Consider the following 25,646-nt stretch of genomic DNA (forward strand, 5'->3'; position numbering starts at 1 on the left):
AATGATTCTGATATAAAATGTATGCTTTGCTTACCTCAAAGAAATATTCTGAGGACAAAAGGATACTACAGATGATAATACCTTTCATCAATGTAAAATTAAGTTTCTTTTAGACCAAATAGAGATTGGCAAACTTTTTCTTTAAAGGCTAGATGGTAAATTTTTTATATTCATGGGCCAAGAGACAAAAATCAACCATTTAAAATGTAACAATCTTTAAAAATGTTAAAACCTCTTTTAGCCTTCTTGTAAAAAAGAAACAACCACCTCAACAAGTTACATAGCCTACTTATCTCCAAAACAGGTTTTAGGTTCTTAGGTTACTGGGATTAAATGATATAGTTAACGCATATATAACTACAGATCATACATATATATTACCTAATGCAGCTCAATAAATGATAGCTAACATTTAATACAAATATGGAGGTGACAGAGTCACTCCTTAATAGATGATATATGGACTAAGAACCACTGCTCTTGACCATGTTCTCAGTAATTGATAAAAGTCGACTCCTAAAAAGATTACCCAACTACTGGTTATGGGATTGGTTACTTTCTATATGTAACTGGTATTTTTCACATTAAGAGAAAGTAAACAAAACTGGCTATGAGATGATAATTACTGAAGCTGGATGATGGGGATATGAGGATTTAGCATATTATTCTTTTATGTGTTTGAAATTTGGTGGTTTGCTGGTAAGCTGGCTCTCTAGAATAGAAAGCACCCCGATTTGTTTCATTTGCCAATTTCCATGTTGTAAAACTCCATGGCTAATTTCAATCATTAACATATCACTGGAGGCAGAGCTGGGAAAAGATGGGAAAAAATGGCTCCCAACCAAGAGAAGACAGCTTTGTATAATAAACTTTTTTAAAAAAATTTTAAATATATTAAACTGATAGATTATGGAATAAAATTATTCATATCAATTCATTAATCTTACATTTATAATCTAAATACAAAGCTTATGTTTACATCTCGCCAGGTGACTCAGTTGTTCGGAGCATCCTGAACACCAAAATGGTTATGGGTTTGATCCGGGTAGGCACACTTATGGGAGGCAACTGATCTCTCTCACACTGATGTTTCTCCCTCTCTCCCCCCACTAAAATTAATAAACATACCCTCCGGTAAGGATTTTTTTTTAAAGCTTATGTTTACTATTGTTGGCCTCAGCTACCACTATCACACCACCCCAGCCTACTTTCAGCAGTTCCACACTGTGATATTTCACTTTTTAAGCTTCATTTTAGCTTTTGGTATGTATTTAGTATGTTTTTGTCTCCCATAGATTCCTTAGGAATGCTGGTCAAATGAACCATCTATATAATCTTTTAGCACTTAAAAATATCTATTTTGTTCATTGTGCTTGGTTTGGGTATTAGTTTATCATTTTCCTAGCTACTTAAAAGCTTACTAATTTAAGGAGTCATACTTATGTGCTTTTTTTTTTAAAACAAATTTACCAGTTTACTCATTCTAGCAGCAAGCAGGATATTCACTATTAAAAAAACAAAACACAAAGTTGGCTTCCTTTGACTTTAAATCACTGAAGATAAATCCAAAATACCTAAGAGTACTAATTGACTAAATATATTCTACTTCTGCAATACCCTATTACTAAATGATAACTACAGTATATAAACTCAAATTGTATACTTATTTGCTCAATGTGGATAATCTCTGGATCACAGAATTTAAAAAATTAACTTCCTTTTATGTAACTATAAAAGCCCACAATCAAATTTAGTTTGGTAAAATGAACAATTTAAATAAGCCAATATGTAATGTTAGTATACAAGAGAAACCCTCGATATATAAAAACTTTTAAAGTTACTTTATTAACAATGTTTGAGAATACTAATTTTTATTTTTAACGCTATTTTTAAAACAATGGAAGTAAGAAAATAGGGCTCATGCTTGAAAATACTTTTAGCATCGTCTTACTAAAATTTAAAGTACCATTTAACAAAGTTAGCAGGCAAAAGTGTTAAGAACATGAACTGAAGACAGCAGTGAGTCTGTTCTAACTGGTTCCACGATTTACTAGCTATGATTTAAACTATTATTTAACCTCTCCAAACTTCATTATCTCATTTGTGAAGCAGGGGTAAATAATACTCATGATTCTTATCATACCGAGATCGTGCATGTAAAGCACGTATATTTCCTAGCACACAGTAAGTGCATAGTATTTTTTAGCCATTATTATTATTATGGGTATAGAAAAATCAAATCCAGTATTTGCAAAAATGTCTACACTAAATATTGAATATCAAAGTCAAAATTCAATCTCATAAGTCTCGTTATATTTAGTAAGTCTTTTGATACAAAGTTTTGAATTTTAAAAAATGAGAACCTAAGAGTAAATAGAAGTTATATGGATCATCAGAAAATTCTTCCTAGAAACACAAACTATATCCACTTATCAGTTGTTCCCAGCAGAAGCCTGAAAGTCTCCTTGAATCTACAATTACTTTTTGTCTTTTAAGTATTTTGAGTTAAATTATCAGTTTGTTTGATGAGATGTTGAAGAAATCATAGAACTATACATAACACTCTGCACTAACATAAATATTTAATGTAGCTGCTGAAAAACTTCACAAAAGAAGCTGTAATTCTTTTCACCTTTTATACAAATACAAGGTAATTAGTTGGTCTCTCCAGTTTTAATTTTTTTTATTTTTATAAAACTTTTCAAGTTATGAACATAGAAACTAAGAATCTCCTAACTTTTTTACATAAGTAAATTTCAAGTTCACAGTATGTTCATTTTGAAGTATTGATAATGGGAAGCTTAACAGTAATATCTCAGACAAGAAAGAGGGCATTAATTCTGCAGGCAGTCCCCATGAAAATGTTAAACCTGAACAACCAGTTACTGACCATTTCCTTATACATTTTTAGTAAAAGATGCAGACTACAGAATGCAAACAAAAGTGAATATAAAATGTATCTTATTCAAATACAGCTCTACTTCAATAACAGGTCTTGAGGTTTACCCAGGATAGCAACAAAAAAACTAATGCACTCAAGGAATTAGTCCTCTTCCCTACTGCCAATCAACAACAACCAAAAAAACAAAAGAAAACCATATAATTTTAATTAGAAAAAAAACAACAATTTGCAAGCAAAAGAAAACTAGACTTACATTCTACTACTTACATTTGTTCTAGTCACAGGTCAATTTTAAAAGGTTTCATTAGATAATTAAAATAAACACTTTTAAAAAACATGAAAGCATTTTACTGCATCAATACTGGGAAGAGGTAACTCCGACTTCGAAAGTGCTCGCTAGAGCAAAATTAACCGAACCTTGCGCGGGCCAACTGGCCTATCATTTAAATCTTTAATAGCAGCCATGGCTTCATTATAGTTTATCATAGCAACAATGGCTTCCCCTGTAGGTAAGCCTTGCTCAGTATACTGTATCCTAACTGAATCAGGTATAATTCTGTAACCATGGAAAAAGTCTAGAATTTCATTAACATTAGCTTTAAATGGAAGATTCATTATCTTAATAGGTGTTATTCTACCTGAACTACAATTTAACTTTGGATCAGGCATAAATCTCCCCTCAGGAAAACTTCCCACGTTACGCTTTCCAAAATCAAATTTGCCACCTTCTGGGCGACCAAAATTCCCAAAAGGGCGATGACTTCTAAAATCATCGGGTGGGCTCCGGAACTCCTCCCCGGGCGGCCTGAAATGGTCCAGAAGTCTCAAGTCCTCCTCCTCCGGAGCCTCCCCGCGCTCTTCCTCCGGGAGGCGCCTGAAGTCCTCATCAGCAGGGCGTCTGAAATCTTCCTCCTGGGGGCTCCGGAAGTGCTCCTCACGGGAGTGCCTAAGGTCTTCATCCGGAAGGCGCCGCAAGTCTTCATCCCGTGGGCGCCGGAAGTCTTCATCCCGGGGGCGCCGGAAGTCTTCATCCCGGGGGCGCCTGAAATCCTCCTCCATGGGGTGCCTGAAGTGATCCGGGGGCGGCCTCCGGAAAGGCTCCTGCCGTCGGAAGTGCTCCTGGGGCGGCCTCCGGAAGTGCTCCTGGGGCCGCCGGTGTTCCAGGGGCGGCAGCCGCCGCAAGTCCTCCTCAGGAGAACACCGGAAATCCTCCTCGGGAGTCCACCTGAAGTCTTCCTCCCTGAGCCGCCTGAAATCCTCCTCCGGGGGCCGCCTGAGGTCCTCCCTGGGTCGGCGCCTCCAATCCCCCTGGGGAAGCCGCCTGAAGTCAGCCTCGGGGGGTCGTCTCCAATCCTCCTCCGGGGGGCCCCTCCAATCCTTCTCCAGTGGCCGCCTGAACTCGCCCTGGGGAGGTCGCCTCCGGTCTTCCTCCGAGGGCCACCTCCAGTCCTCGGGGGATCGTCTCAAGTCCCTCCTGGGAGGACTGAAATCGTCCTCTGGTGGCCGCCTCCAGTCCTCCTCCCTGGGGTGACGTAAGCCCTCTTCCCGATGGTACCTGAAATCCTCCCAGCGGCGTCTCAAGTCCTCCTCGGGAGGCCTCCGGAAATGTCCCTCTCGCCGGTGCCTGAGGTCCTCCGGGGAGCGCCTGAGGTCTTCTGGAGGGCACCGCTCAGGCCGCTGGAAATCCCCCTGGGCATGCTTGAAATTGTCCGGCTGCCTCACGTCTTCCTGCTGATGCCTAAAGTTTACAGAATGGCCCCTTGTGTATCCTGGTGGGTCATTTGAGTCAAATGAATGGGCAGGGTCTTCTCTATCACGTGACTGTGAATGGTCTTGCCTTCTCTTACTGGAAAAATTTACACCAAACTCCTGCATTTGTGCTTCAGATATGAGTCTTAACAATACCTCCGTCCCCAAGAATCTTCGACGATTTAGACGTTCGGCTTTCATGGCCTGTTCTTCTGATTTGAATTTCACCAATGCTTCTCCCAGACCAACTCCTTTGTCATCATAAAGCAAGTAAATGTCATCCTCAGCAAGAGAGAAGTCTGCAAAGAACTTTTGCACTTCAGCTTTTGTAACATCAAATGGAAAATTTCTTATATATATGCACAGTTTCTGGCCAGAGTAGCCTTCTTGAGAGTATTTTTGTGAAACACGTCCAAGCTTCTCTTTCTCTATTGATGCTGGTCTTTTCTTTTCATAACATTCAATGAACTTCAACATTTGTTTTCGAGAAATTGGATCAACGAGAACTGGACGATATTGTAAAACAGTCTTATGTAAACCCAGAGCACTGTTATAGTCTTGCAGAGTCTTGAACATCACAAAGGCATACCTTGTTCTTCTTTCATCTTTATATAAAAACCTAATCTGTTCATTAGTCAGATCAGTATCTCTAAAGAAATTCCTTAAATCTCTTTTGTTAATACTTAGGGACAGGTTTTTTAAGTGAACGTAAAACCCGAGAGGGGAACGAGAACGTGTTCTTCTGGGAGATTTTGAATGAGATCGTTTTCGAAAATGTCTATCAGTGATTTCTCTTGGTGGAGAATGTTCTTCAGTTCTCACAGGAATGTCACCCTCCTTAACTGAACTACCACCAAAATCAATCCACTGTTGTTCTGAGCCTTGCATTACTTCTATAAATCTGGAACCCATATAACTTCTATGACATTTAAGACCTCCTGAAGCATCAACACATGAAGCAAATTTTACCATGGCATGACCATTATTTCGGCCATCATCATGTTTTAAGAAAATTACTCCATCCACACACAAACCAGAAAAAAAGACACGTACATCATCTTCATTTACTACGTAAGGCAAACCTCGTAGAAACAAGTAAGGATTCACAGCCTTCAATGGCCGTGTCTTTCTTGGCCTTAAATCACCATGTCCTGTACCATTAGCATGAAACCCAGCATCTTGATTCATCGGAGAGCCATATCCAGAATTACTTGCTTCTTCTTTAACATCCTCAACAAAATTACTTAAGCAGCCAACCCTTGATGCCCCAGATCCTGGCCGCTCTCTTCCTGTGTGATCAGTTCTTTTCATTTCTAGAATCTTCTGCATTTCTGCCTTACTGCTAAGAAAGAGCTCTACAGATGAATCCTTGATAAACCCTCCAGAACGACTTACGGCACGTCTTGCATCTTCATCTGTTGCAAAAATAATAAAAGCCTCCCCCTTTTCCCCTCCAATTATATGCACTCCTCCATCAGGAATAGTCAATCCCGTGAAAAAGTGACGAACATCCACAGGCCCAGCAATAAAAGGAAGCCCCAGTAAACGGATGACTACAGCCATGCTGAGCTCAAATCACAGCAATAATGACCTGCAGACAAAAAGGTACACATAATAGCAAGTCTTATTTTTGAAGTACCTTATCCCACACTAAGCTTAATAATTACTTGGTTCCTACCTTCTTCAGCATATATAAATGAAAACAAAATACAAGTTAACAAAAATATTGACTGCATCCAATTTTTAAAAAAGGAATAAACTTCCTCCTATCTAAACATCTAAATAAACCAACTACTTCAAAGATACATTTTCGTATCACCTATCCTATATAGTATGAACAATAAAAGTATCAAATCTTCTTGTAAGTCTGCCAAGTGCTGCTCCACACCAAGACCAAACTATTTTCAAACTCACTAAGAAACATATCTTCTATTGACACATAAGAAAGAACTTTGTGGTTTAAAGAATTTTACCACAAGGAATTTTACATATTTACAAAGCCATCTATGGTCAGTATATAATTTTTGCTCATAAGTTGCTTACCACTAGTGCATCACTGGCCAGACATAAAGTACAGAAGGCATGGATACCTAAGATGTATTATTTTACTTTTACTTTTTTTTGTCAAGCCTCTGTAAAAAGCCTTAAGCTCTGAATATCTTACCTTTTTATTATTTCTTGGAGACCTGTTAATTCTGTAAAAGCAACTTAACTGTGGAAAGAAAATGAAATATAATTAATCCCAGGACCCTGTAACTGATCTTAAACAACGCCAGATTAGGATAGTCACTTCAGAATGACCTACTTAAAAAGTGAAGGAACCACAACTATGGACATTACAAGATGACCTTTTTTATTCCAAGAGGAAATGAATCATCCTTTAGCAAAAAGGAGGTACACGTTCAGAATAGACATCTGCAAGTTACTTAAAAACAAAAGACTTATATAAACTAAACTTGAGATGGTACAAGGAAAGGCATGATGAAAATGTTATATATTTTAATTGGAGTGTAGGTTACATGGGTGTATAAATTTATTAAGACTAAATGAATTCTATCATTAAAGTCTGTGCATTTCACTGTATATAAATTTTACATTCACTTAAAGAAAAAGAAAACTGCTCCACAAGTAAAATGACAATATAAAAAACACCAGAAAATTCCCAAAAACTTTCAATCTCTTCCAAACATGAAAAGACCCAACACCTAACTTACGTCTGACTCTCTTGCAATTCTCCTCCCTTTCAAAACTTAAGACCAAATCAAATTTTAAAAAAACCATTCAAAATGACAAATTAATGAAACACTAACATTTCAAATTCAAACACTAATTTTTAAAGCAAAATCCAAACAATGGCTATCATTTGGATACAATGCTAAGTTCTACATACACAGCTCACACTTCCAAACATGGAACAAAATATAATTAAGGCAAATAGTAAAATATCCCTAAAATCAAAAATCTCAACTACTACCACTCCCTATCTTAAACTCAACTACTACTCCTTTTAAACTCCTAAAAGAATTACTATTAATTCACTTCAAGCCATAACCCAGCGGTTCTCAACTTGTGGGTCGAGACCCCTTTGGGGGTCGAACAACCCTTTCACAGGGGTCACCTAAGACCATCGGAAAACACATATATAATTACAAATTGTTTTTGTGATTAATCATATGCTTTACTTATGTTCAATTTTTAACAATGAAATTGGGGGTCACCACAACATGAGGAACTGTATTAACATTGTTTGCAGGTAGTTTTTATCGCGCGCTAACAGGTGGCACGGGCCATTTTTGCTAATTTTTTGCGCAAATGGCAACGTTCAGTAAAATTATGATAACTTTAGTTTACATATTTATACGTTACCCGCATTCTACCGCTAATCTATAAAAAACGTATCCCGCGTCTATAAAATACGTGTCCCGCGCTCTACTACCAGTCAACGTAAGTGAATACGTTTCCCGCATACAATGTGTTAAAGGGTTGTGGCATTAGTAAGGTTGAGAACCACTGCCCTAACAGGTTTGGCTCAGTGGATAGAGCGTCAGCCTACAGACTAAAGGATTCTGAGTTTGATTCCGGTCAAGGGCTTGTACCTTGGTTGCAGGCACATCCCCAGTTGGGAGTGTGCAGGAGGCAGCTGATTAATGTTTCTCTCATCAATGTTTCTAACTCTCTATCCCTTTCCCTTCCTCTCTGTAAAAAATCAATAAAATATATTTAAAAAAAATAAAATTCACCTCAAGCCAAACAGAAAAATGTTCAGATAATCTCCTTAAGCTATGTCCTGAGTTCTAATGAAGAAACACAAATGATAATGTAGGAAAGTAAAAACATAATAAAAATACATTAATCTGGAATGTTTGGGAACTATCAGTATTAACTACTGAAAAATCCCAACTTAGTGTTTCTTTAAGGAAATTCACATCTAATACTTTGAGATACCCAAAGTAGTCTTTCCAAATAAGTTTTTATGACCTGCTAATAATTATAAATTTGTTCTTAATGGGCAAATAAATGTTTTAATTCGGTACTTACAGTTAAGTACTACTCTTCCACAAAGTAGGATCTGAAGATGACTTTAAGGTCTACAAAGTTTATTTTCTTTTGAAAAGGGTCCATTGGTTAAAAAAACTATTAGCTAAACTAAAAAAGTTATCAAGAAATTATTTGGCACAGTCTACATCTTAATTATCAATGTCAAATTGGTATTAAAAATATTGTGATTTACTATTAAAATATTTGCACGGTAGGTATATGGAAATCTCTGTACCTTCTATTCAATACTGCTGTGAACTTAAAAAACACTGCTCTAAAAAAATATGTATTTAAAAGAAAAATCTGCACAGTATCAAAAAAAAATCAAGTACAGCCTAATTTATTCAATATACCAACATCCACACCAGCAATTTAACAAAAACTATAAATGGCTTCTGGAATAGTTGTTTCCATTCAAGTTCTGAGACTCCTTCTTATGCATACTGAGTTAGCTCCTTTTTTACTTTTAAAATATTTTAGAAAGCAGTGTAAATACACATCATTTGTCCTTGCCAAATTTTTATTATTTTATTTTTTAAAAGATTTATCCTGAGAACATAAATAAATCTACAAGAAAAGTTAGGGATGTTTCAATGAGTAATTATATGTCAAATTCAAAACATTTCTAGTAATATATCCCAATTTAAAAACAATTATTTTAACTAAGTAGTTAAAATGAGTGCAAATTTTATAAATTCAATTTAAGCAGACTATATAAAAATTGTTTCAATTTGTCACAATTAAATATAACAAATACTTAAACTTTTTTGCCTTGAGATACTTGGGCAGTGGTCGGCAAACTCATTGGTCAACAGAGCCAAATATCAACAGTACAACGATTGAAATTTCTTTTGAGAGTCAAATTTTTTTTTTTTAAATATATTTTATTGATGTTTTACAGAGAGGAAGGGAGAGAGATAGAAACATCGATGAGAGAGAAACATCGATCAGCCGCCTTCTGCACATCTCCCACTGGGGATGTGCCCGCAACCCAGGCACATGCCCTTGACCGGAATCGAACCAAGGACCCCCCAGTCTGCAGGCCGACGCTCTATCCACTGAGCCAAACCGGTTTCGGCCAAATTTTTTAAACTTAACCTATATGGGTAGGTACATTGTTATTAACTTAATTAGGGAACTCCTACGCTAAACGTCCTCAATCCGATTGAGGAGGAGAACCAAGATGGCATCGGTTAACGCCGGAGTTTGCTGCCTTGAACAACTACTTCAAAAGTGAAACTAAAAAACGGAACGGACATCACCCAGAACCACAGGAACGCTGGCTGAGTGGAGGTCCTACAACTAGGAGGAAAGAGAAAGGCATACGGACACTCAGAGGAGGCGCAGTGCTGAAGTCAAATTCTGAGGTGCGGAGTGCGCAGAGCGGGCTGGAGGCAGAGGGCGCGGTTGGCGTTTTCAATCGGGAGGGAGTCGCAGACTCTGAGCTCCAGATACAGGCGAGTCTTTAGGGACCCAGACTCAAACGGGAGAAGCGGGACTGTCTGGCTTTGGTCAGAGCGAGTGCAGCTTTCTCTCCAGGTTTGCAGCGGTCGCTGGGACTCAGAGAGGCAGAGCCCCTGGGGACAGGACTGAGAGCCGCCATAACTGCTCTCTCCGGCCCACCCTGTTGATCCTGTGCGACCCGCCCTGCACAGAGGCATTTGCCGGATAGCCTCAGGCAAAGGCTAGATTAGCACCTCCCTAGAAGACAGAAGTTCTCTCACTGCAGACACAGCTGATTCTCACAGCCACTTGGCCTGGAGGTCAAACCCTCCCTGGTATTAGCTACAACAACAAAGGCTTAACTACAAGACTGCGCACAAAGACCACTAGGGGGTGCACCAAGAAAGCATAACAAAATGCAGAGACAAAGAAACAGGACAAAATTGTCAATGGAAGATATAGAGTTCAGAACCACACTTTTAAGGTCTCTCAAGAACTGTTTAGAAGCTGCCGATAAACTTAATGAGATCTACAAGAAAACTAATGAGACCCTCGATGTTATGTTGGGGAACCAACTAGAAATTAAGCATACACGGACTGAAATAACGAATATTATACAGACTCCCAACAGCAGACCAGAGGAGCGCAAGAATCAAGTCAATGATTTGAAATGCGAGGAAGCAAAAAACACCCAACCAGAGGGGCGGAATGAGAAAAGAATCCAAAAATGCGAGGATAGTGTAAGGAGCCTCTGGGACAGCTTCAAGCGTACCAACATCAGAATTATAGGGGTGCCAGAAGAAGAGAGAGAGCAAGATATTGAAAACCTATTTGAAGAAATGACAGAAAACTTCCCCCACCTGGTGAAAGAAATGGACTTACAGGTCCAAGAAGCATGGAGAACCCCAAACAAAAGGAATCCAAAGAGGACCACACCAAGACACATCATCATTAAAATGCCAATAGCAAAAGACAAAGAGAGAATCTTAAAAACAGCAAGAGAAAGAAACTCAGTTACCTACAAGGGAATACCCATACGACTGTCAGCTGATTTCTCAACAGAAACTTTGCAGGCCAGAAGGGAGTGGCAAGAAATATTCAAAGTGATGAATACCAAGAACCTACAACCAAGATTACTTTATCCAGCAAAGCTATCATTCAGAACTGAAGGTCAGATAAAGAGCTTCACAGATAAGGAAAAGCTAAAGGAGTTCATCACCACCAAACCAGGATTATATGAAATGCTGAAAGGTATCCTTTAAGAAGAGGAAGAGGAAGAAAAAGGTAAAGATACAAATTATGAACAACAAATAATGCATCTATCAACAAGTGAATCTAAGAATCAAGTGAATAGCCGAAACCGGTTTGGCTCAGTGGATAGAGCGTCGGCCTGCGGACCGAAGGGTCCCGGGTTCGATTCCGGTCAAGGGCATGTACCTGGGTTGCGGGCACATCCCCAGTGGGAGATGTGCAGGAGGCAGCTGATCGATGTTTCTCTCTCATCGATGTTTCTAACTATCTCTCTCCCTTCCTCTCTGTAAAAAATCAATAAAAATATATAAAAAAAAAATCAAGTGAATAAATAATCTGATGAACAGAATGAACTGGTGATTATAATAGAATCAGGGACATAGAAAGGGAATGGACTGACTATTCTTGGGGGGGAAAGGGATGTGGGAGATGCAGGAAGAGACTGGACAAAAATCGTGCACCTATGGATGAGGACAGTGGGTGGGGAGTGAGGGCGGAGGGTGGGGCGGGAACTGGGAGGAGGTGAGTTATGGGGGGGAAAAAAGAGGAACAAATGTAATAATCTGAACAATAAAGATTTAATTAAAAAAAAATAAATAAAAAATAAAGCTGAAGAGAAAATATTAAAAAAAAAAAAATCCGATTGAGGTACATTCGCTGAGGTCGACCCCTTCCAACTCTCCCATCCACACTCGTCTTGTATATTTGTTTCATCTGTCTCCTTTCGTTCATCCTCTCTGTATGTCCAAACCATCTCAACATGCCTTTCTCAATCCTCGACACTACATCTTCTTTCACTCCACAACGTTCCCTAAAATTAACTTCATAAACTTTACTTAAAGTTTTAAGTCTTAGTTAAACTATAGGTACGTTGAATAAAACTTGATATCATACTTAATAACTATATTATTTATTGATAAAATTAAATTCCTTACAATTTACCTTACAATATCCATAAAATTGCATCATGACAATGACTGGCCCAGGACGAAACCCACTTCTGCGCATGGGCCACTAAGTTTCACTTGTACTCTACGTGCACGTGGTCTTTTGTGGAAGAGCCACACTCAAGGGGCCACAGAGCAGCATGTGGCTCCGGAGCAGCGGTTTGCCGACCACTGTACTAGGGTAATGTACCATTTATCTCTCTATAATAACATAAGAGACCACCAACTACCTATTCAAGAGATCAGTTCTCAAAATAAGCGCTTTTCCTGTAGTTGCCATGTAATTTCCTGAAGTAAATTTTGCAGAACTTCTATTCTTAGAACATCACACAAAAAAACAAAACACAAATACTCCAAAGCACATAAAGTTTTACTACTTCTGAATGCAATACAAGTACTTTTTGTCACAGCTGATCTAACGACAGAGATAGGTTAGAACTTCTAACCTATGAAAAGAAGGAAATGGGTCCTTAAGATCTCATTTAAGGGCAAGTCAGTGAAATTAATAAACTTATTATGCTGCTATTTTTAGCCAAAATTCATCCCCCTAATACCATTATCACTAAACAACAAGAAATGAGTATATTCTAATCAAGCGGGGGGGGGGGGAGGGCTGGAGGAGGGCTAAATTTAAAAAGGCACGATTTCAGATCCATTTGATTTTAACTAGTAAATAACGAGTCATTTTCCAAACGTGGTCAAGGAGAGAAAAATGCGACAGCTTCTTAAAGCCCAGAGTTACGATAAAGCACCTTCAAACTCTAAAGGCGTGAGTTTCCCCTGCAGAAAAGAACCTACCCCTTGTCCCCAATTATTCGTTATGATGACCTGCCTTTTATCCTTTAATAATGTAGATGGTTAAAACGGAAACCAAAGGCATGAAGGTACAGAGCCGGGGTCCCCAACAGGCACTGGAAATGAAGACGACTCCACGTGGCATGGGTTTTTCCCAAACACATCCATCCATCCCCAACCGGGGAGCAGCCGGGGGCGCAGCTTCCAGGGCCCCGCGGCCTTTGTCCGGCTCCCGGGGGTCGGGGTTCCCGCTTTCGCGCCAGGCCGGCGTCGCTCTGCACGATCCGCTGCCGTCGCCGGAACCTTCGGACAAAACCAGCTTTCCCGTTAACCTGGACCGCCCCACCTCCGTGCCTTTCCGTTACCGGGTGCCAAGGGCACACATTCCACCGGAACGCGCCGCGGGGCGCGCCGCTCGCTCCCACGTCTAACGCTCCGGCCCCTTCTCCTGCGCCTAACGAGCCGGGCCTTCTTTCCGGCCAACACTGACTACGATGACAGAGCAGAGGGAGGGAAAAAAAAAATACCTAGGAAATCCGACGAAATCTTCACTTTTAAAGAAACCTGGGAAGCGCACACACAACAGCACGTGGAGGCTGACGGGAGAGCCGGTGTGGAGCAAGCGAAGAGGGTGCCCTAACGGCAGAGCGGTGCCCGGCGCGGGCGGGCGGGCGCGGCGGCCGGCCCCGCCTTTCGCGGTTCTTCCGTCTCCGTGGCCGACCCCTCCCCACCCCCGACGCGCCCCCACGGTAACTGCCTTCGCGCTTGGCAACAAGCACACACCGCTGCCGCCGAGTCGGACACACGGGCGGGGCGGGGGGTGGGGGGGGGGGAACGGGGAGGAGGAGGAGGGGGGACACTCCTCGTCGCGGCAGCCTTCCCAGAAGGGCCCCTCAGTGAACCTAGAAGAAGATGGCGCCCACTCACCCCTCCACTCCGGACAAACGGACGTACAGTTTGCCCATGCGCTCTCCCGGCGTCACCCACCGGCCCGGCGCCCCGACCAGGTTTGCGCACGCGCCGTGACGCTCACCCACTTCCTGTTGTCAAGGGGTGGGGGCGGCGCCAGCCCGAGCCCGCGCGTCTTCGCGGCGCTTCTGCGCATGCGCAGGTTCCAGCCAATCACGGGAAGGAGAGATTCTGAGCCAAAACTGGGAGGTTAATTTGTGGCTCTTCGGAACCTTCGGTAAAGAACGGCCTGAGTACAGCGCCCAAACGTTCCCGATTTCGAGGAGTTAAGGGGTGTAAAGGCAGAGAAAAGTTGGCGGTTTCTTTTTTTTTTTTTCTTTACAGCGCTGCACAGTTATTTGTGTGGTGTAAACAACTTCCAAAAGGATCGTTGTAAACTCTTCAAAGGCCACAAAATGTTAGTTTTACTGCCTTTACATATTTCCCCAAGTGCAGTGCCAACACCCAGGGAGGCTTAATAAATGCATACTACATTCAACTTTATAGCCATTAATAACTTTATGCCTGCATTTGTTGATCGTGTTTTATGGTGTTTTGAAACATGAGAACAAAGGCCAACCATGAAAAATGGGAAGTAAAAAGCAGTTACGGGCGTGTTCTGCAATGCCTGTTCTGTGATAGCTGGTGAACCACCTCGCATGTGATATTATTTTGTTATTTAAAAATCACAAAGCAGCCCACCATGTTCATAACTATGTATGCATTTATCTGTTGATTCAAAAGGCTCACTAAGAAAGTAAACATCCTATGTTTAAAGTTTACAGATGAGAAAGAAAAATTGAGTTTTCAATCCCTAGCTCACTGCAAAATACCCATTCTTTAATTTAGTGATATGATTGTGAGAAAGAAGAGGCAGTTTAACAAATGGACAATAGGTGGTTCCTGGAGTGAGAGCCACCATTTACTGACTTGGGCAAATTACTTATAGAAGTAAATACGTATCTGAGACTACATAAGTATAAGTGACTTTTTTCAAATGTCAAGGTGATCCAGGGACAAGCCCTTGGGAAGCTAGGCTCATTGAGTAGGTGGCATTGACATTGATTATTCCCCACAGTCCAGGGTTGGGTCCTGGCCTGGCAAGCTCAGGAACCTGAACTTAAAAGCTAACATTGTTTGAGGGTTTATTGTATGCCAGGCCCTGTGCAGTATTATCTCATTCTGTTCTTTCTTCCTTTCTTCCTTCCTTTCTATCTTTCCTTTTTTTTTTTTTTTTTTAGCATAGTTAGGACCAAAAAGATAAAGTGGACCCTGCCAGTGCTTATCTTCAGCCCTTGCCTTTAAACAGGCTAATGAACACATTTGAAACACAAGCAAGTCTTGCTGTTCTAAGAGACAGTAAAAGGGATTTCCTCACTATTTAAACATATTAATATAACCAGTTATATAAAGCTAAATATGAAACCAATCTCTGCCGCGACCTTCACGGCGGGGTTCAGGATCTGAATGAGGGGCCAATGCACAAATTAAAATGCTTTTCAAGAAATATGAATTTAGAAGGCATTGGGGACCAGGTGGAGCCTCTTTCTTGAAGAGATACACCAACTTCTCGCCTGGTCCACTTTTTATTTACTTGAATACACATTTGCCCTTCAGCAATGCATACAGGCAGATCAAAGGTAAAGTTTGGTAAACAGTAAAAGGATTATCAGGTTAGGAAATTGCCTTGAGCCATTGAACCCACAGCAGGGCAGTATTATGCTAATTTTCAGCCCTGCTGAATATCAAAGTCCATTGGTCTTCCAATCTTTTCTTTTTGCATTAATATGCTAACTGCTATTGACTTTAGCCTCCAGCAAATCTCCTACAGATTTTGAGATGACATACTGTGTCTGTGAAAAGTTGAACTTTACTAATCAAGCCCAATCATTTTTAGAAGGGGTAAACAATGATAGCACTTGTTGAAACAAAATTACCATCAGAGTTCAAAAAGCTGATCATATTCATTTAACCCCAAAACTAATCTTATTTAAATCAGGACTGCCCTATCAGCTATTCGTGGTCTAAATTCTGGTGCATGAGGTCAATTTAAATTTGTACACAAAGAAGAAGTCATGAGACATTTCTGTTTTGTAATAAATAAGGCAGAGGCCAGCTATTACTTACTAGTAACTGGGGGACAACTGATACAGATGAGATCAGTGGGTCTATATATAAAAGAAGGACATTATGTGAATGATGAAACTGAATGATGAAACTCACACCCTATTTCCCCACTAAACCTGGCAGCAGCCAGGCTTAAATCCTCCAGGGAGAGGATTCTTTCTGGGGAATTTGATGAGCCCAACAGTGGGGTGAGGAGGAGGAAAAAATACTGACATGGGAAATGCCCTATGACCAGCCCAGGCAAATCACAGCACACATTGTAGTCCAGTCAAGAAACCCCCAACCATTCTTATAGAGACCAACATAGTGGTTAAGAACATAAATGCAAAAAAAAAAAAAAAACAAAACAAAACATAAATGCCTGAGGCAACAGAAGCAAAAATAAACAAGTGAGACTAAATCCAACTAAAAAGCTGCACAGCAAAGAAAACCATCAACGAAAATAAAAAGGCAACCTATGGAATGGGAGAAAATCTTTTCAAATCATGTATCTGATCAGGGGTTAATATACAAAATATATACACAACCCAGACAAATGAATAGCAAAAACAAACAATCTGATTAAAAAATGGGCAGATGATGTAAATAGTCATTTCTCAAGAACAAAAACATACACATGGCCAACAGGTACCTGAAAAGGTGCTCGATATCACTAATCATCAGGGAAATGCAAATCAAAACCAGAGTGAGATATTATGTCACACCCGATAGAATGGTTATTATAGAAAAGATGAGAAATGACAAGTGTTAGAGAAGATGTAAAGAAAAGGGAATCTTTGTGCACTGTTGGTGGCAATGTAAATTGGTGCAGCTACTATGGAATATATTACAGAGATTTCTCAATGGACTAATGGACTGCAAGTAGCCTGATGGTATATCAGATCCAACTTCAACATGGAACAGAAACTCTGGACTCTATGTTTCTAGCCTTATTGAAGAGATGTAATTCCATGGGAATAATGCTTTCTACTATATCATATCTTCCCATGGAGGCCTCCAGAAATGCTTATTCCAGCAGCACTCCAAGAATCCCACTCCCACTAGCAATGGAGAAAGACCACCCACGCTTTTCTCCAATAATATAACTACCACATGGTCCAGCAATTCCAGTTCTGAGTATTTATCAAAGAAAATGAAACACTAACTTAAAAAGAAATATGCACTCCCATGTTTTTTGTAGCATTATTTACAATAGACAAGATATGGAAACAACTTAAGTGTCCATCAATGAATAATGGACAAAGATGTAATATATATATATAATTTAGCCATTAAAAAAATGAAATCTTGCCATTTGCAACAACCTGGATGGACCTTGAGGGCATAAACTAAGTGAAATAAATCAGCCAGAGAAACACCAATACCATACAATCTCACTTATATGTAGAATCTTTAAAAAAAAAGAAAAAGAAATCAACCAACCAACCAAACAAAGAAATCCAAGCTCATTGATAAAACAGATTAGTGGTTGCAAAAGGCAGGGGGTGGAAGGTAGGCAAAATGGGTGAAGGGTGTCAAAAGGTACAAACTTCCAGTCATAAAATAAATAAGTCATGGGGATGTAATGTATAGCATAGTGACTGTCCTATATAATAAAAGGCTAATATGCCAATTGACCAAACAGTGGAACAATCGGTTGCTATGACATGCACTGACCACCAGGGGGAAGATGCTGAACGCTGGAGCTGCCCCCTGGTGGTCAGTGCGCTCCCACAATCAGAAGCTGGGCTCACAGCTGGCGAGCACAGCAGCGGTGGTGGGAGCCTCTCCCACCTCTGTGGCAGCACTAAGGATGTCCTACTGAGGGCTCCCCTGAGGACTCCTGGACTGTGAGAGGGAGCAGGCTGGGCTGAGGGACTCTCCCCTCCCCCAGTGCATGAATTTCATGCACCGGGCCTCTAGTAGTTAATAATACTGTCCTGAATATTTGAAGGCTGCTAAGACAATAGATTCTAAAAATGCTCTTCACAAGTGTTAATGTAAAAACATTCAAATCTGTAAAGAAATTTTTTATGGTTTATTTGAGCCAAACTGTTGACAATTGCCAGGAAGCAGAATCTCAACGGATTGGGATAATGCTCTGGAGAATGGCAGTTTTTTATCTTGTTTTATACATTACAATCTAAGGAGGAGATTGGTGATAGATTAGGGAGGTGGAGAAAGAAAGGGGGCGGGGGAGAACCTCTGGGATTGGATAAAAAGTAAAATGATGGACACATACTTCTATTTTTCTAACATACTTCTTTTACTAAGGTGGGTGCAGGATAGTTAACAGTCAACAATTAACATGATAACAATAACAATGAAGGAATTTGTGGTCTCTGTCCTGGTGGGGAGACAATAAGCTCAATTAAGGTAAAGATTGACCTTTATCAGGGAAGATACTGGTCTAGGACATGACTATCCACTGTAAACTGCTTTTAGTTAAAGTTTTAATTTCTGACCATTGTTTGTGTTTACTTTAGGTCTTTGAGATTGCAAAACAGCCATGCAGGCTTCCCTGAACTAGTCAGGTTATCATGTGGCCTTTCTCCCCCCCCTTTCTCCCCCCCCCCCGCCCCCCCCCCCGCCCCATCCACACAAGAAAAAGAAATTTTGTAATTATGTATGGTTGTATGGTGATGGATATTAAACTTATTATAATTTCATAGTATATACAAATATCAATTCATTATATTGTACACTTGAAATTAATATAATGTTATGTCAATTGTAACTCAATAAAAATAATTAAATAAAATATTTTCCTAAAAAAAATATATAGATTCTTGGATCCTAATACAAGTTTTTATTGATTTTCTTTGTGTCTAAAATCCTCATTTATAAATTCGGGATAATAGTACCTACTTTAAAGGGTTATGATGAGGACTACAAGTACTTAGAGGAGAACCTGGCATATACTAAATGTGTTAAATACATTGAAAGAAGAGTAATCGTTCTGAGGAAAAATTAGGAATTAATGATAGCACATGACAAGTAAAGAAGCAAAGATACCTACATTAGAGAAAGATAAAAAGTGTGGCATGGTACATGATTCAACTGTAAATAGCACTTAAGTAGTCACAATAATGGAAAAGGACTTACTACTCTATCTCTAAATTTTAAAATAAATATTTTAGAAATATGAAGGGATTCAGAAAATGTGGTAGAAAGCAAATCTTCATCTTTCATGGTGGGCAGTCTGTTGTTAGTGCCGAAAACTAAAAAACTAAGTTTTAAAATAGGTCATTGCAGTAATGAATATTGGAAAAGACAGCATTTTTAGGGTGGTAGTGATGGTAGAGGTTAAAAATATTTAAGGGATTTTGTGCAGTAAATGCAAGAGATATTTAGAAGATAAAAGTCAAGAGGTCTTGCTAATGGACTGAAATGAGTAGATGAAGGGAAGGAAAGCGTCAAAGGTGACTTCTAGATTTTTGGCCTATATTATAGATTGCACAATGTTACCATTCCCCCAGATATGACATGGGAAAAGGACAAAATTGGGAGTTGGATAAAGAATGGAGATCATGAGTTGTTCCGGACACCTTGAATTAAAAACCCTTCACGCCCACCTTGAATTAAAAACCCTTCACGCCCTAGCTGTTTTGGCTCAGTGGATAGAGTGTCGGCCTGCAGACTAAAAGGTCCTGGGTTCGATTCTGGTCAAGGGCACATGTCGAGGTTGCAGGCTCAGTTCCCAGTGGGCAGCCGATCAATGAATCTCTTTCATCATTGATGTTTCTACCTCTCTCTCTCCCCCTCTCCCTTCCTCTCTGAAATCAGTAAACATATTTTAAAAAATATAAAGTAAAATAAAATATAAACACTTCATCCCACCCAATTGGAGTTTTAAAGCAAGCAGTGGAAATACTGGCTCAGGGCTCAGAAAAGATACTTGACCTAGAGATATATAATTACGTGAGTCATCTGCAAAAAGTGGTCATTGAAGTCATGGACATGATTGATATCACCTATGAGAGAAACTAACTGTATCTATTTTTAATCCTTCTCCTACAAATAAGCTCTCTAGCTCTTTGGGAGCAGTTTTGCTAGGTGCAGTGTCCAAAGGTCTTACACAATCATAGTTCCACTGTTAAGTAACAACAATAGGTTTGTACTGTTGTAGAATATGCCAAAACATTCCACAAAAATGCTTAATAGATTGAAAAGATAACAGGTTTCAGAGATAACAAATGGAGGTAAATTCGAGTTTCACCACTTCTTAAATAATGTAACTTTTTTTTCTTTTTGGTTAATCCTCAAGGATACTCTTCTGTTGCTTTTAGATATAGTGGAAGGGTGGGAAGGAGGAAGGGAGAGGGAGAGAGAGGAGAAAAAGAGAGAGAAACATCCATGTGGGTGGGGATCGGGATAGAAGCTGCAGTCCAGGTACGTGCCTTTGACTGAGAACTGAACCCTGGGCCCGTCAGTGTGCAAGCTGGTGCTCTAACCATTGAGCAACAATTGCCAGGGTGATAAACTTAAAAAAATATATATGTATTTGTTGATTTCAGAGAGAGGGAGGGAGAGAGAGATAAAAACAATGATGGGAATCATACTAGTACATGGGCTGCTCTCTCACGCCCTCTACTGGGGATCCAGCCAGCAACGCAGGCACATGCTTGATGGGAAATCAAACCATAACTTCCTGGTCCATGGATCGATATTCAACCACTGAGCCACACCAGCCAGGCTAATGTAACTTTTTTTGATCCTCAGTTTCCTTTTTTGTAAAAGAATTCAAAGAAATAGTATTGCCTCAAAGAGTTCTTATGAAGAGTTAAGGTTCATGCTCTCAAGTGCCTAGCACAGTGCACTGTGGGGGACACAAAGAAGACCATCATGAGTGGGAGGTCTTTCAGTACTTTAATTATATAGTAGGCAAGGCATACATTTTATTATCCTGGTCTTTTTTATAAAGCATATAACAACAGTATGCATTTCATTAAGGAAGACTAAAGTTATTCACCCATAGGAAGCTTCTACATATGAATCTCAACTATTCTCACCAGACCCTTTCTGAGTCCCCATTAACATTTATATAGTCATATGGTTTTGTTTTTTTTAAATATGTTTTTATTGATTTCAGAGAGTAAGGGAAAGTGATAGAGAGATAGAAACATCAATGATGAGAGAAAATCACCGATTGGCCACCTCCTATATGCTCCCCGATGCGGGGGATCGAACCCACAACCCAGGCATGTGCCCTTGGCCGGAATCGAACCTGGGAACTTTTAGTCCGCAGGCCAACGCTCTATCCACCGAGCCAAACCGGCTAGGGCTAGAATTCCTCTTTAAGGAAGGGTTTTCATACACCTCCTGTGTCATAGATATTAGTGACTGAGTGAATGACGATCTTTTGGGGATGATCACATGAGAAATACCAGGCCTAACTGTGCCAATAAAGTTATCTAACATCCTTAGATGCATTTTTCATGGGCATTGAAAATATTATGTGTTATTTTCCTTAAGAGTGACAAATAATCATTTTTATTACAAAATGTGTGGGGGGTTTTTGTTTTTGAGAAAGCCAGAAGTCGTTTTATGCTGTTGCTGCTGAATAAGGTGGTTTAAAATAATGCCAGGCCATTTGTGGGTGGGGGACAAAAATAAAAAAAATACAACAATAACAAGTGAGATTTAAATATTAAGAAATAAAATGTTCTCTTATGACCTATAAATGGGCTCTGAAAATCATTTTGAATTGTTTGGGACTCATAACCTCCGGGGGTGTCTACTTTGCCTTAAAAAGCGTTTTGTTTTAGTTTTTTTTTTTAAAGGGTATCTACTTTGAAAGACAACATACACGTACATATAAATTTGATTTTAAAATACAAGTTTCCTTCTTTATTCACAGGTGGGATACATATGATTGCATTTTACATACATGATTTCCTATGCTCAAAACAAGGAAAGTAGAAACGCAAAGAAAGGTCTGGCAGCAAATATCTTTCTTTGGTCCAGTCTTCCAGCATTGCATATCAGTATTTTGTCCACTTTTCTGACAAATGTATTTTGCTAAATACTTTTTTGGACTGTCTCCTTTAACACGAAATGGTCTAGTCTGGATAAATTCTGATGTAAACATCATATAACAATTTAATGAAACAATACTTTTAAATATATATATATATTGATTTCAGAGAGGAAGGGAGAGGGAGAGAGAGATAGAAACATCAATGATGAGAGAGAATCATTGCTCGGCTGCCTCCTGCATGCCCCTTACTAGGGATCAAACCCGCAACCTGGGCATGTGCCCTTGACCAGAATCCTACGGGGACCCTTCAGTCCGCAGGCCAGTGCTCTCTATCCACTGAGCCACTGAGCCAAACCGGCTAGGGCTGAAATAATAGTTGTAATTTGTGCGATGCAATCTGCTGTTTTCTTTCCGGTGGTATTTTATTTCCCGACCTCCACATTGACTTCACGTCCCGCCTATGGGTCGCGCCCCAGAGTTTGAAACAAACCTGTTAGAGTGTCTCCCTGCCTGGCTTCAGGGTTAGCGCACCGCCAACCCATCCTTTTTTTAGGACCAGCCAGCGACCCGAGCGCGCGGCTTTGGTAACCTAGCAACCAAGCAGCATTTGCAGACACTTCCGGAACCTCAGGAGGGAGTTGTCCAATCAGCTCTGCAGAGTCGCCGCAAAGGCTGACGGGGCGCTGGAGCGGGGCGCCGGCGGCGTCGGCTCCATGGTGACGGGCCAGCAGCGGGCTGGGGCGGCGATGGCTCTCCGGTCCAGCTGGGCGGTCGCGGCCGTGACCGTGTTCCTCCAGTGGGTCCTCCCTGGCGTCTCACAGGCCCAGACCTTCTCCTTCCCTTTCCGGCAGCCGGAGACCTGCGGCCGCAGCCAGTACTTCGACATCTCCGCGCTCTCCTGCGCCCCGTGCGGAGCCCACCAGCGGCAGGACGCCCGAGGTGAGACGGCGGGCCTGGCCCCGCGGACACCCCGGCTGGCTGCTGTGCCCAGTCCCCGACGTCGCTGGAACACCTTTCCGTCGGCGGGAAGAGTCTTTCTGGACAGTTAACTGTCCAGATTTCCTTGGAGGATTGCAGTTTGGGGGACCCCGAGTCCGCTACTCGGCGCCAGTGCCCCCCCCTTCCTCCGCCGAAGGGTCTTTAGGGAGCACCCAGAAAGCTGCCTAGCGCAGGGAGAAAACATGGAGAAGCCATCTGAGGTACAGAGGAGCAGGCGACAGGACAGGCGGGGAGGGAATGCAAATGAGCCCTTGGGACTGGGACCACCGTTTATCTTACTCTTCCAAAGCCAGAACCTTAGAGCTGGAAGGGACCTGACACTCCCGCAGGTCCCGTCTCCTCACTGTACAGATAGGGACATGGAAGCCCAGGTGAGGTTGTAATGTCCTCTTTGCCACCGAAATTGAGGACTGGAAGAGCGTGTGTCTCTCTGCCCTGAGCCTGGACCTATGTATTTCCACTAGAGCATGTGTCTATAATATTATAGGTTTCCTTAGGACTTATTCCTTTTGTTATTGAATATTACTAATTAACCTTAAGGTCTCTTTAGTGAAGCCTAATTTTTATCTACTTATTTTTTTTGCTTGAAACATCCATCATTTGGTCTTGGTTCTCTTCACGGAAACTGCTTAGAATAAGACTTTTCCTATGTTCTAAAGTCTAAGATGTTTTTTGTTGTTGTTTTTTAGTTTATCTTTATTGTTGAGAATATTACAGATATCTCCCTCTTTTATCACCCCCTCCACCCCACACCTGCCCCTCCCTGGCCTTCACCACACTATGTGTCCATGGCCCATGGATATATACATTATAAGTTCCCCTATTAATCTCTCCCCACCCACCCACCCGCACCTTCCCTCTGAAACTTGTCAATCTGTTCCATGCTCCTATTTATCTGGATATATTTTGGGTGACCAAATCAAGATCGAAAAGTCTCAGATGTTTTCAATCTCGATTTGGTCACCCATGGTATTAAATTTCTGCCATCTTCAAAGTTGACATATCGCCGTTTAAGTCATTATATAGGACAGGTCAGGCCCCTCCGGTGAGAGTATATGAATGAGAAAGAATTTCACAGACGCTAGAATGCCTGGTGTTAGTTTCATAATTATGAACCCGGATATATGCATTCTAGTACAAAGATTCCTATAGGTGCCGTTTCCACTTCAGGCTTCCTTAGAGAATGATGCTCTTACCAGCAAATTGAATAGTGATTATCCCATAATGTTTACTATCTGTGCAAACAGAAGAATATGGTAATTTATTGGAATGACTGTAACTTTTCTAATAAGGTTTTGTTTTGACAAAGTAAATTTAAATTTATTGGATATGTGTGTATGTTTGGGTGAAATAGAAATGTGACATTTCCATATCAGTCAATATTATTAGTTTAATAGTTCAATAATTTATTATGCTTGCACTAAAAATGGTAGCGAACACCATACCTACTGTATGCCCCACACATTCTAAGACCTTTACATATAATAACTAATTTAATATTCACATTAACCCTATGAGGGGAGTATTGTTTTTTTCCACTTTATCAAAGTGGAAGCCAGAGCACAGAAAAGTTTAGTAGCTTGCTCAAGATTAGAACCCCAGGAATGTGTTTCTGGACTTGAACCTAGGCAGTACTGGCGCCTGAGTCTTGCTCTAAACTACTATACTACTTCTCTAGATCTTAAGAATTATTAAAAGTTTCCCTGTCTTGGAGTTACGTTTTTATTTACCAAGGTCACCGTTGGTTCTCTTCTTTTTAGGAACTTCATGTGTGTGTCTACCAGGATTTCAGATGATCTCTAATAACGGAGGAGCTGATATTATTTGTAAAAAGTGCCCAGAAGACAAGGTATAGAGTATTTATCTTTAAATAATTTTACTGTGCAAGTAGTAAATTAAATGCATTTTTTAAACTACCATTTGATACTGTACACTACTATTTCCCCACAACCTTTAACATTATAAAGCTAACTTTTTTTTTTTTTTTTTTTTTTACTAGAGTAAATTTTGGGAGATTGGTAAAATTTTATGCAAACTTGGAGTACATGAGAATCTATTGCTTTACTTTTTTAAAATTTGAAATAAAAAACTCTCACAAAAATGGTGTGTTTTTACTTTTCCTCATAGAGTAATTCAGTTATAGAGAAAAATAAATGAATGATACATATATGCAGCAATTTGGAGTATGTGTTTCCTTTGGTACAAATTGAGTTTGGTGTCTTAGATCTATATTTCAATGTTTTATGTAATAATTTGTGTTTGTAATGATATTACATTGGTAAGTTCATGAAATGCCAATATGCATCGTTAAATAGGTTAAATAATATCTGTGCTATTCTCTTAGTCATTTTATTATATCATAACTAGAGGCCCAGTGCACGAAATTTGTGCACTGGTAGGGTCCCTAGCAGCTGGAGGTGGCTGGCTGGAGCCTCCCTTTCTTCCCCTGGCCACCTGCTGCCGGCCGGCCCCACCCCCTGGTCAAACT

General features: G+C 40.4%; 2 protein-coding genes and 2 long non-coding RNA genes across 4 annotated transcripts in view; 1 reads left to right on the plus strand and 3 right to left on the minus strand.

Annotated features, from left to right (window-relative positions):
- Positions 1-13,726, minus strand: part of LOC308533451 — a 35,099-nt gene extending 21,373 nt beyond the window's left edge. Inside the window, exons 1-2 of the long non-coding RNA XR_013997091.1 lie at positions 13,653-13,726; positions 6,816-6,863 (exon numbers count right to left, since the gene is read on the minus strand). This is a non-coding gene — a long non-coding RNA (uncharacterized lncRNA). The remainder of the gene's footprint in view (positions 1-6,815; positions 6,864-13,652) is intronic.
- LOC308533450 overlaps positions 1-14,170 on the minus strand; it is a 295,328-nt gene extending 281,158 nt beyond the window's left edge. The window contains exon 1 of the long non-coding RNA XR_013997090.1: positions 14,053-14,170. This is a non-coding gene — a long non-coding RNA (uncharacterized lncRNA). The remainder of the gene's footprint in view (positions 1-14,052) is intronic.
- Positions 1,262-6,692, minus strand: RBM12B (RNA binding motif protein 12B). Its single transcript, XM_081111486.1, has one exon. It carries the CDS (start codon positions 6,212-6,214, stop codon positions 3,299-3,301), a length of 2,916 nt encoding a protein of 971 aa, XP_080967612.1. The 5' UTR covers positions 6,215-6,692; the 3' UTR covers positions 1,262-3,298.
- Positions 14,171-22,863: 8,693 nt separating the features above from the next.
- The window catches only part of TMEM67 (transmembrane protein 67), a 39,123-nt gene continuing 36,340 nt past the window's right edge, over positions 22,864-25,646 (plus strand). Inside the window, exons 1-2 of the mRNA XM_081111108.1 lie at positions 22,864-23,098; positions 24,919-25,007. Of these exons, the coding sequence (XP_080967234.1) occupies positions 22,873-23,098; positions 24,919-25,007 (315 nt within the window). The 5' untranslated portion in view covers positions 22,864-22,872. The remainder of the gene's footprint in view (positions 23,099-24,918; positions 25,008-25,646) is intronic.

The sequence above is a fragment of the Myotis nattereri genome, assembly GCF_964212035.1.
Source record: "Myotis nattereri genome assembly, chromosome: 17".
Taxonomy (NCBI): Eukaryota; Metazoa; Chordata; class Mammalia; order Chiroptera; family Vespertilionidae; genus Myotis; species Myotis nattereri.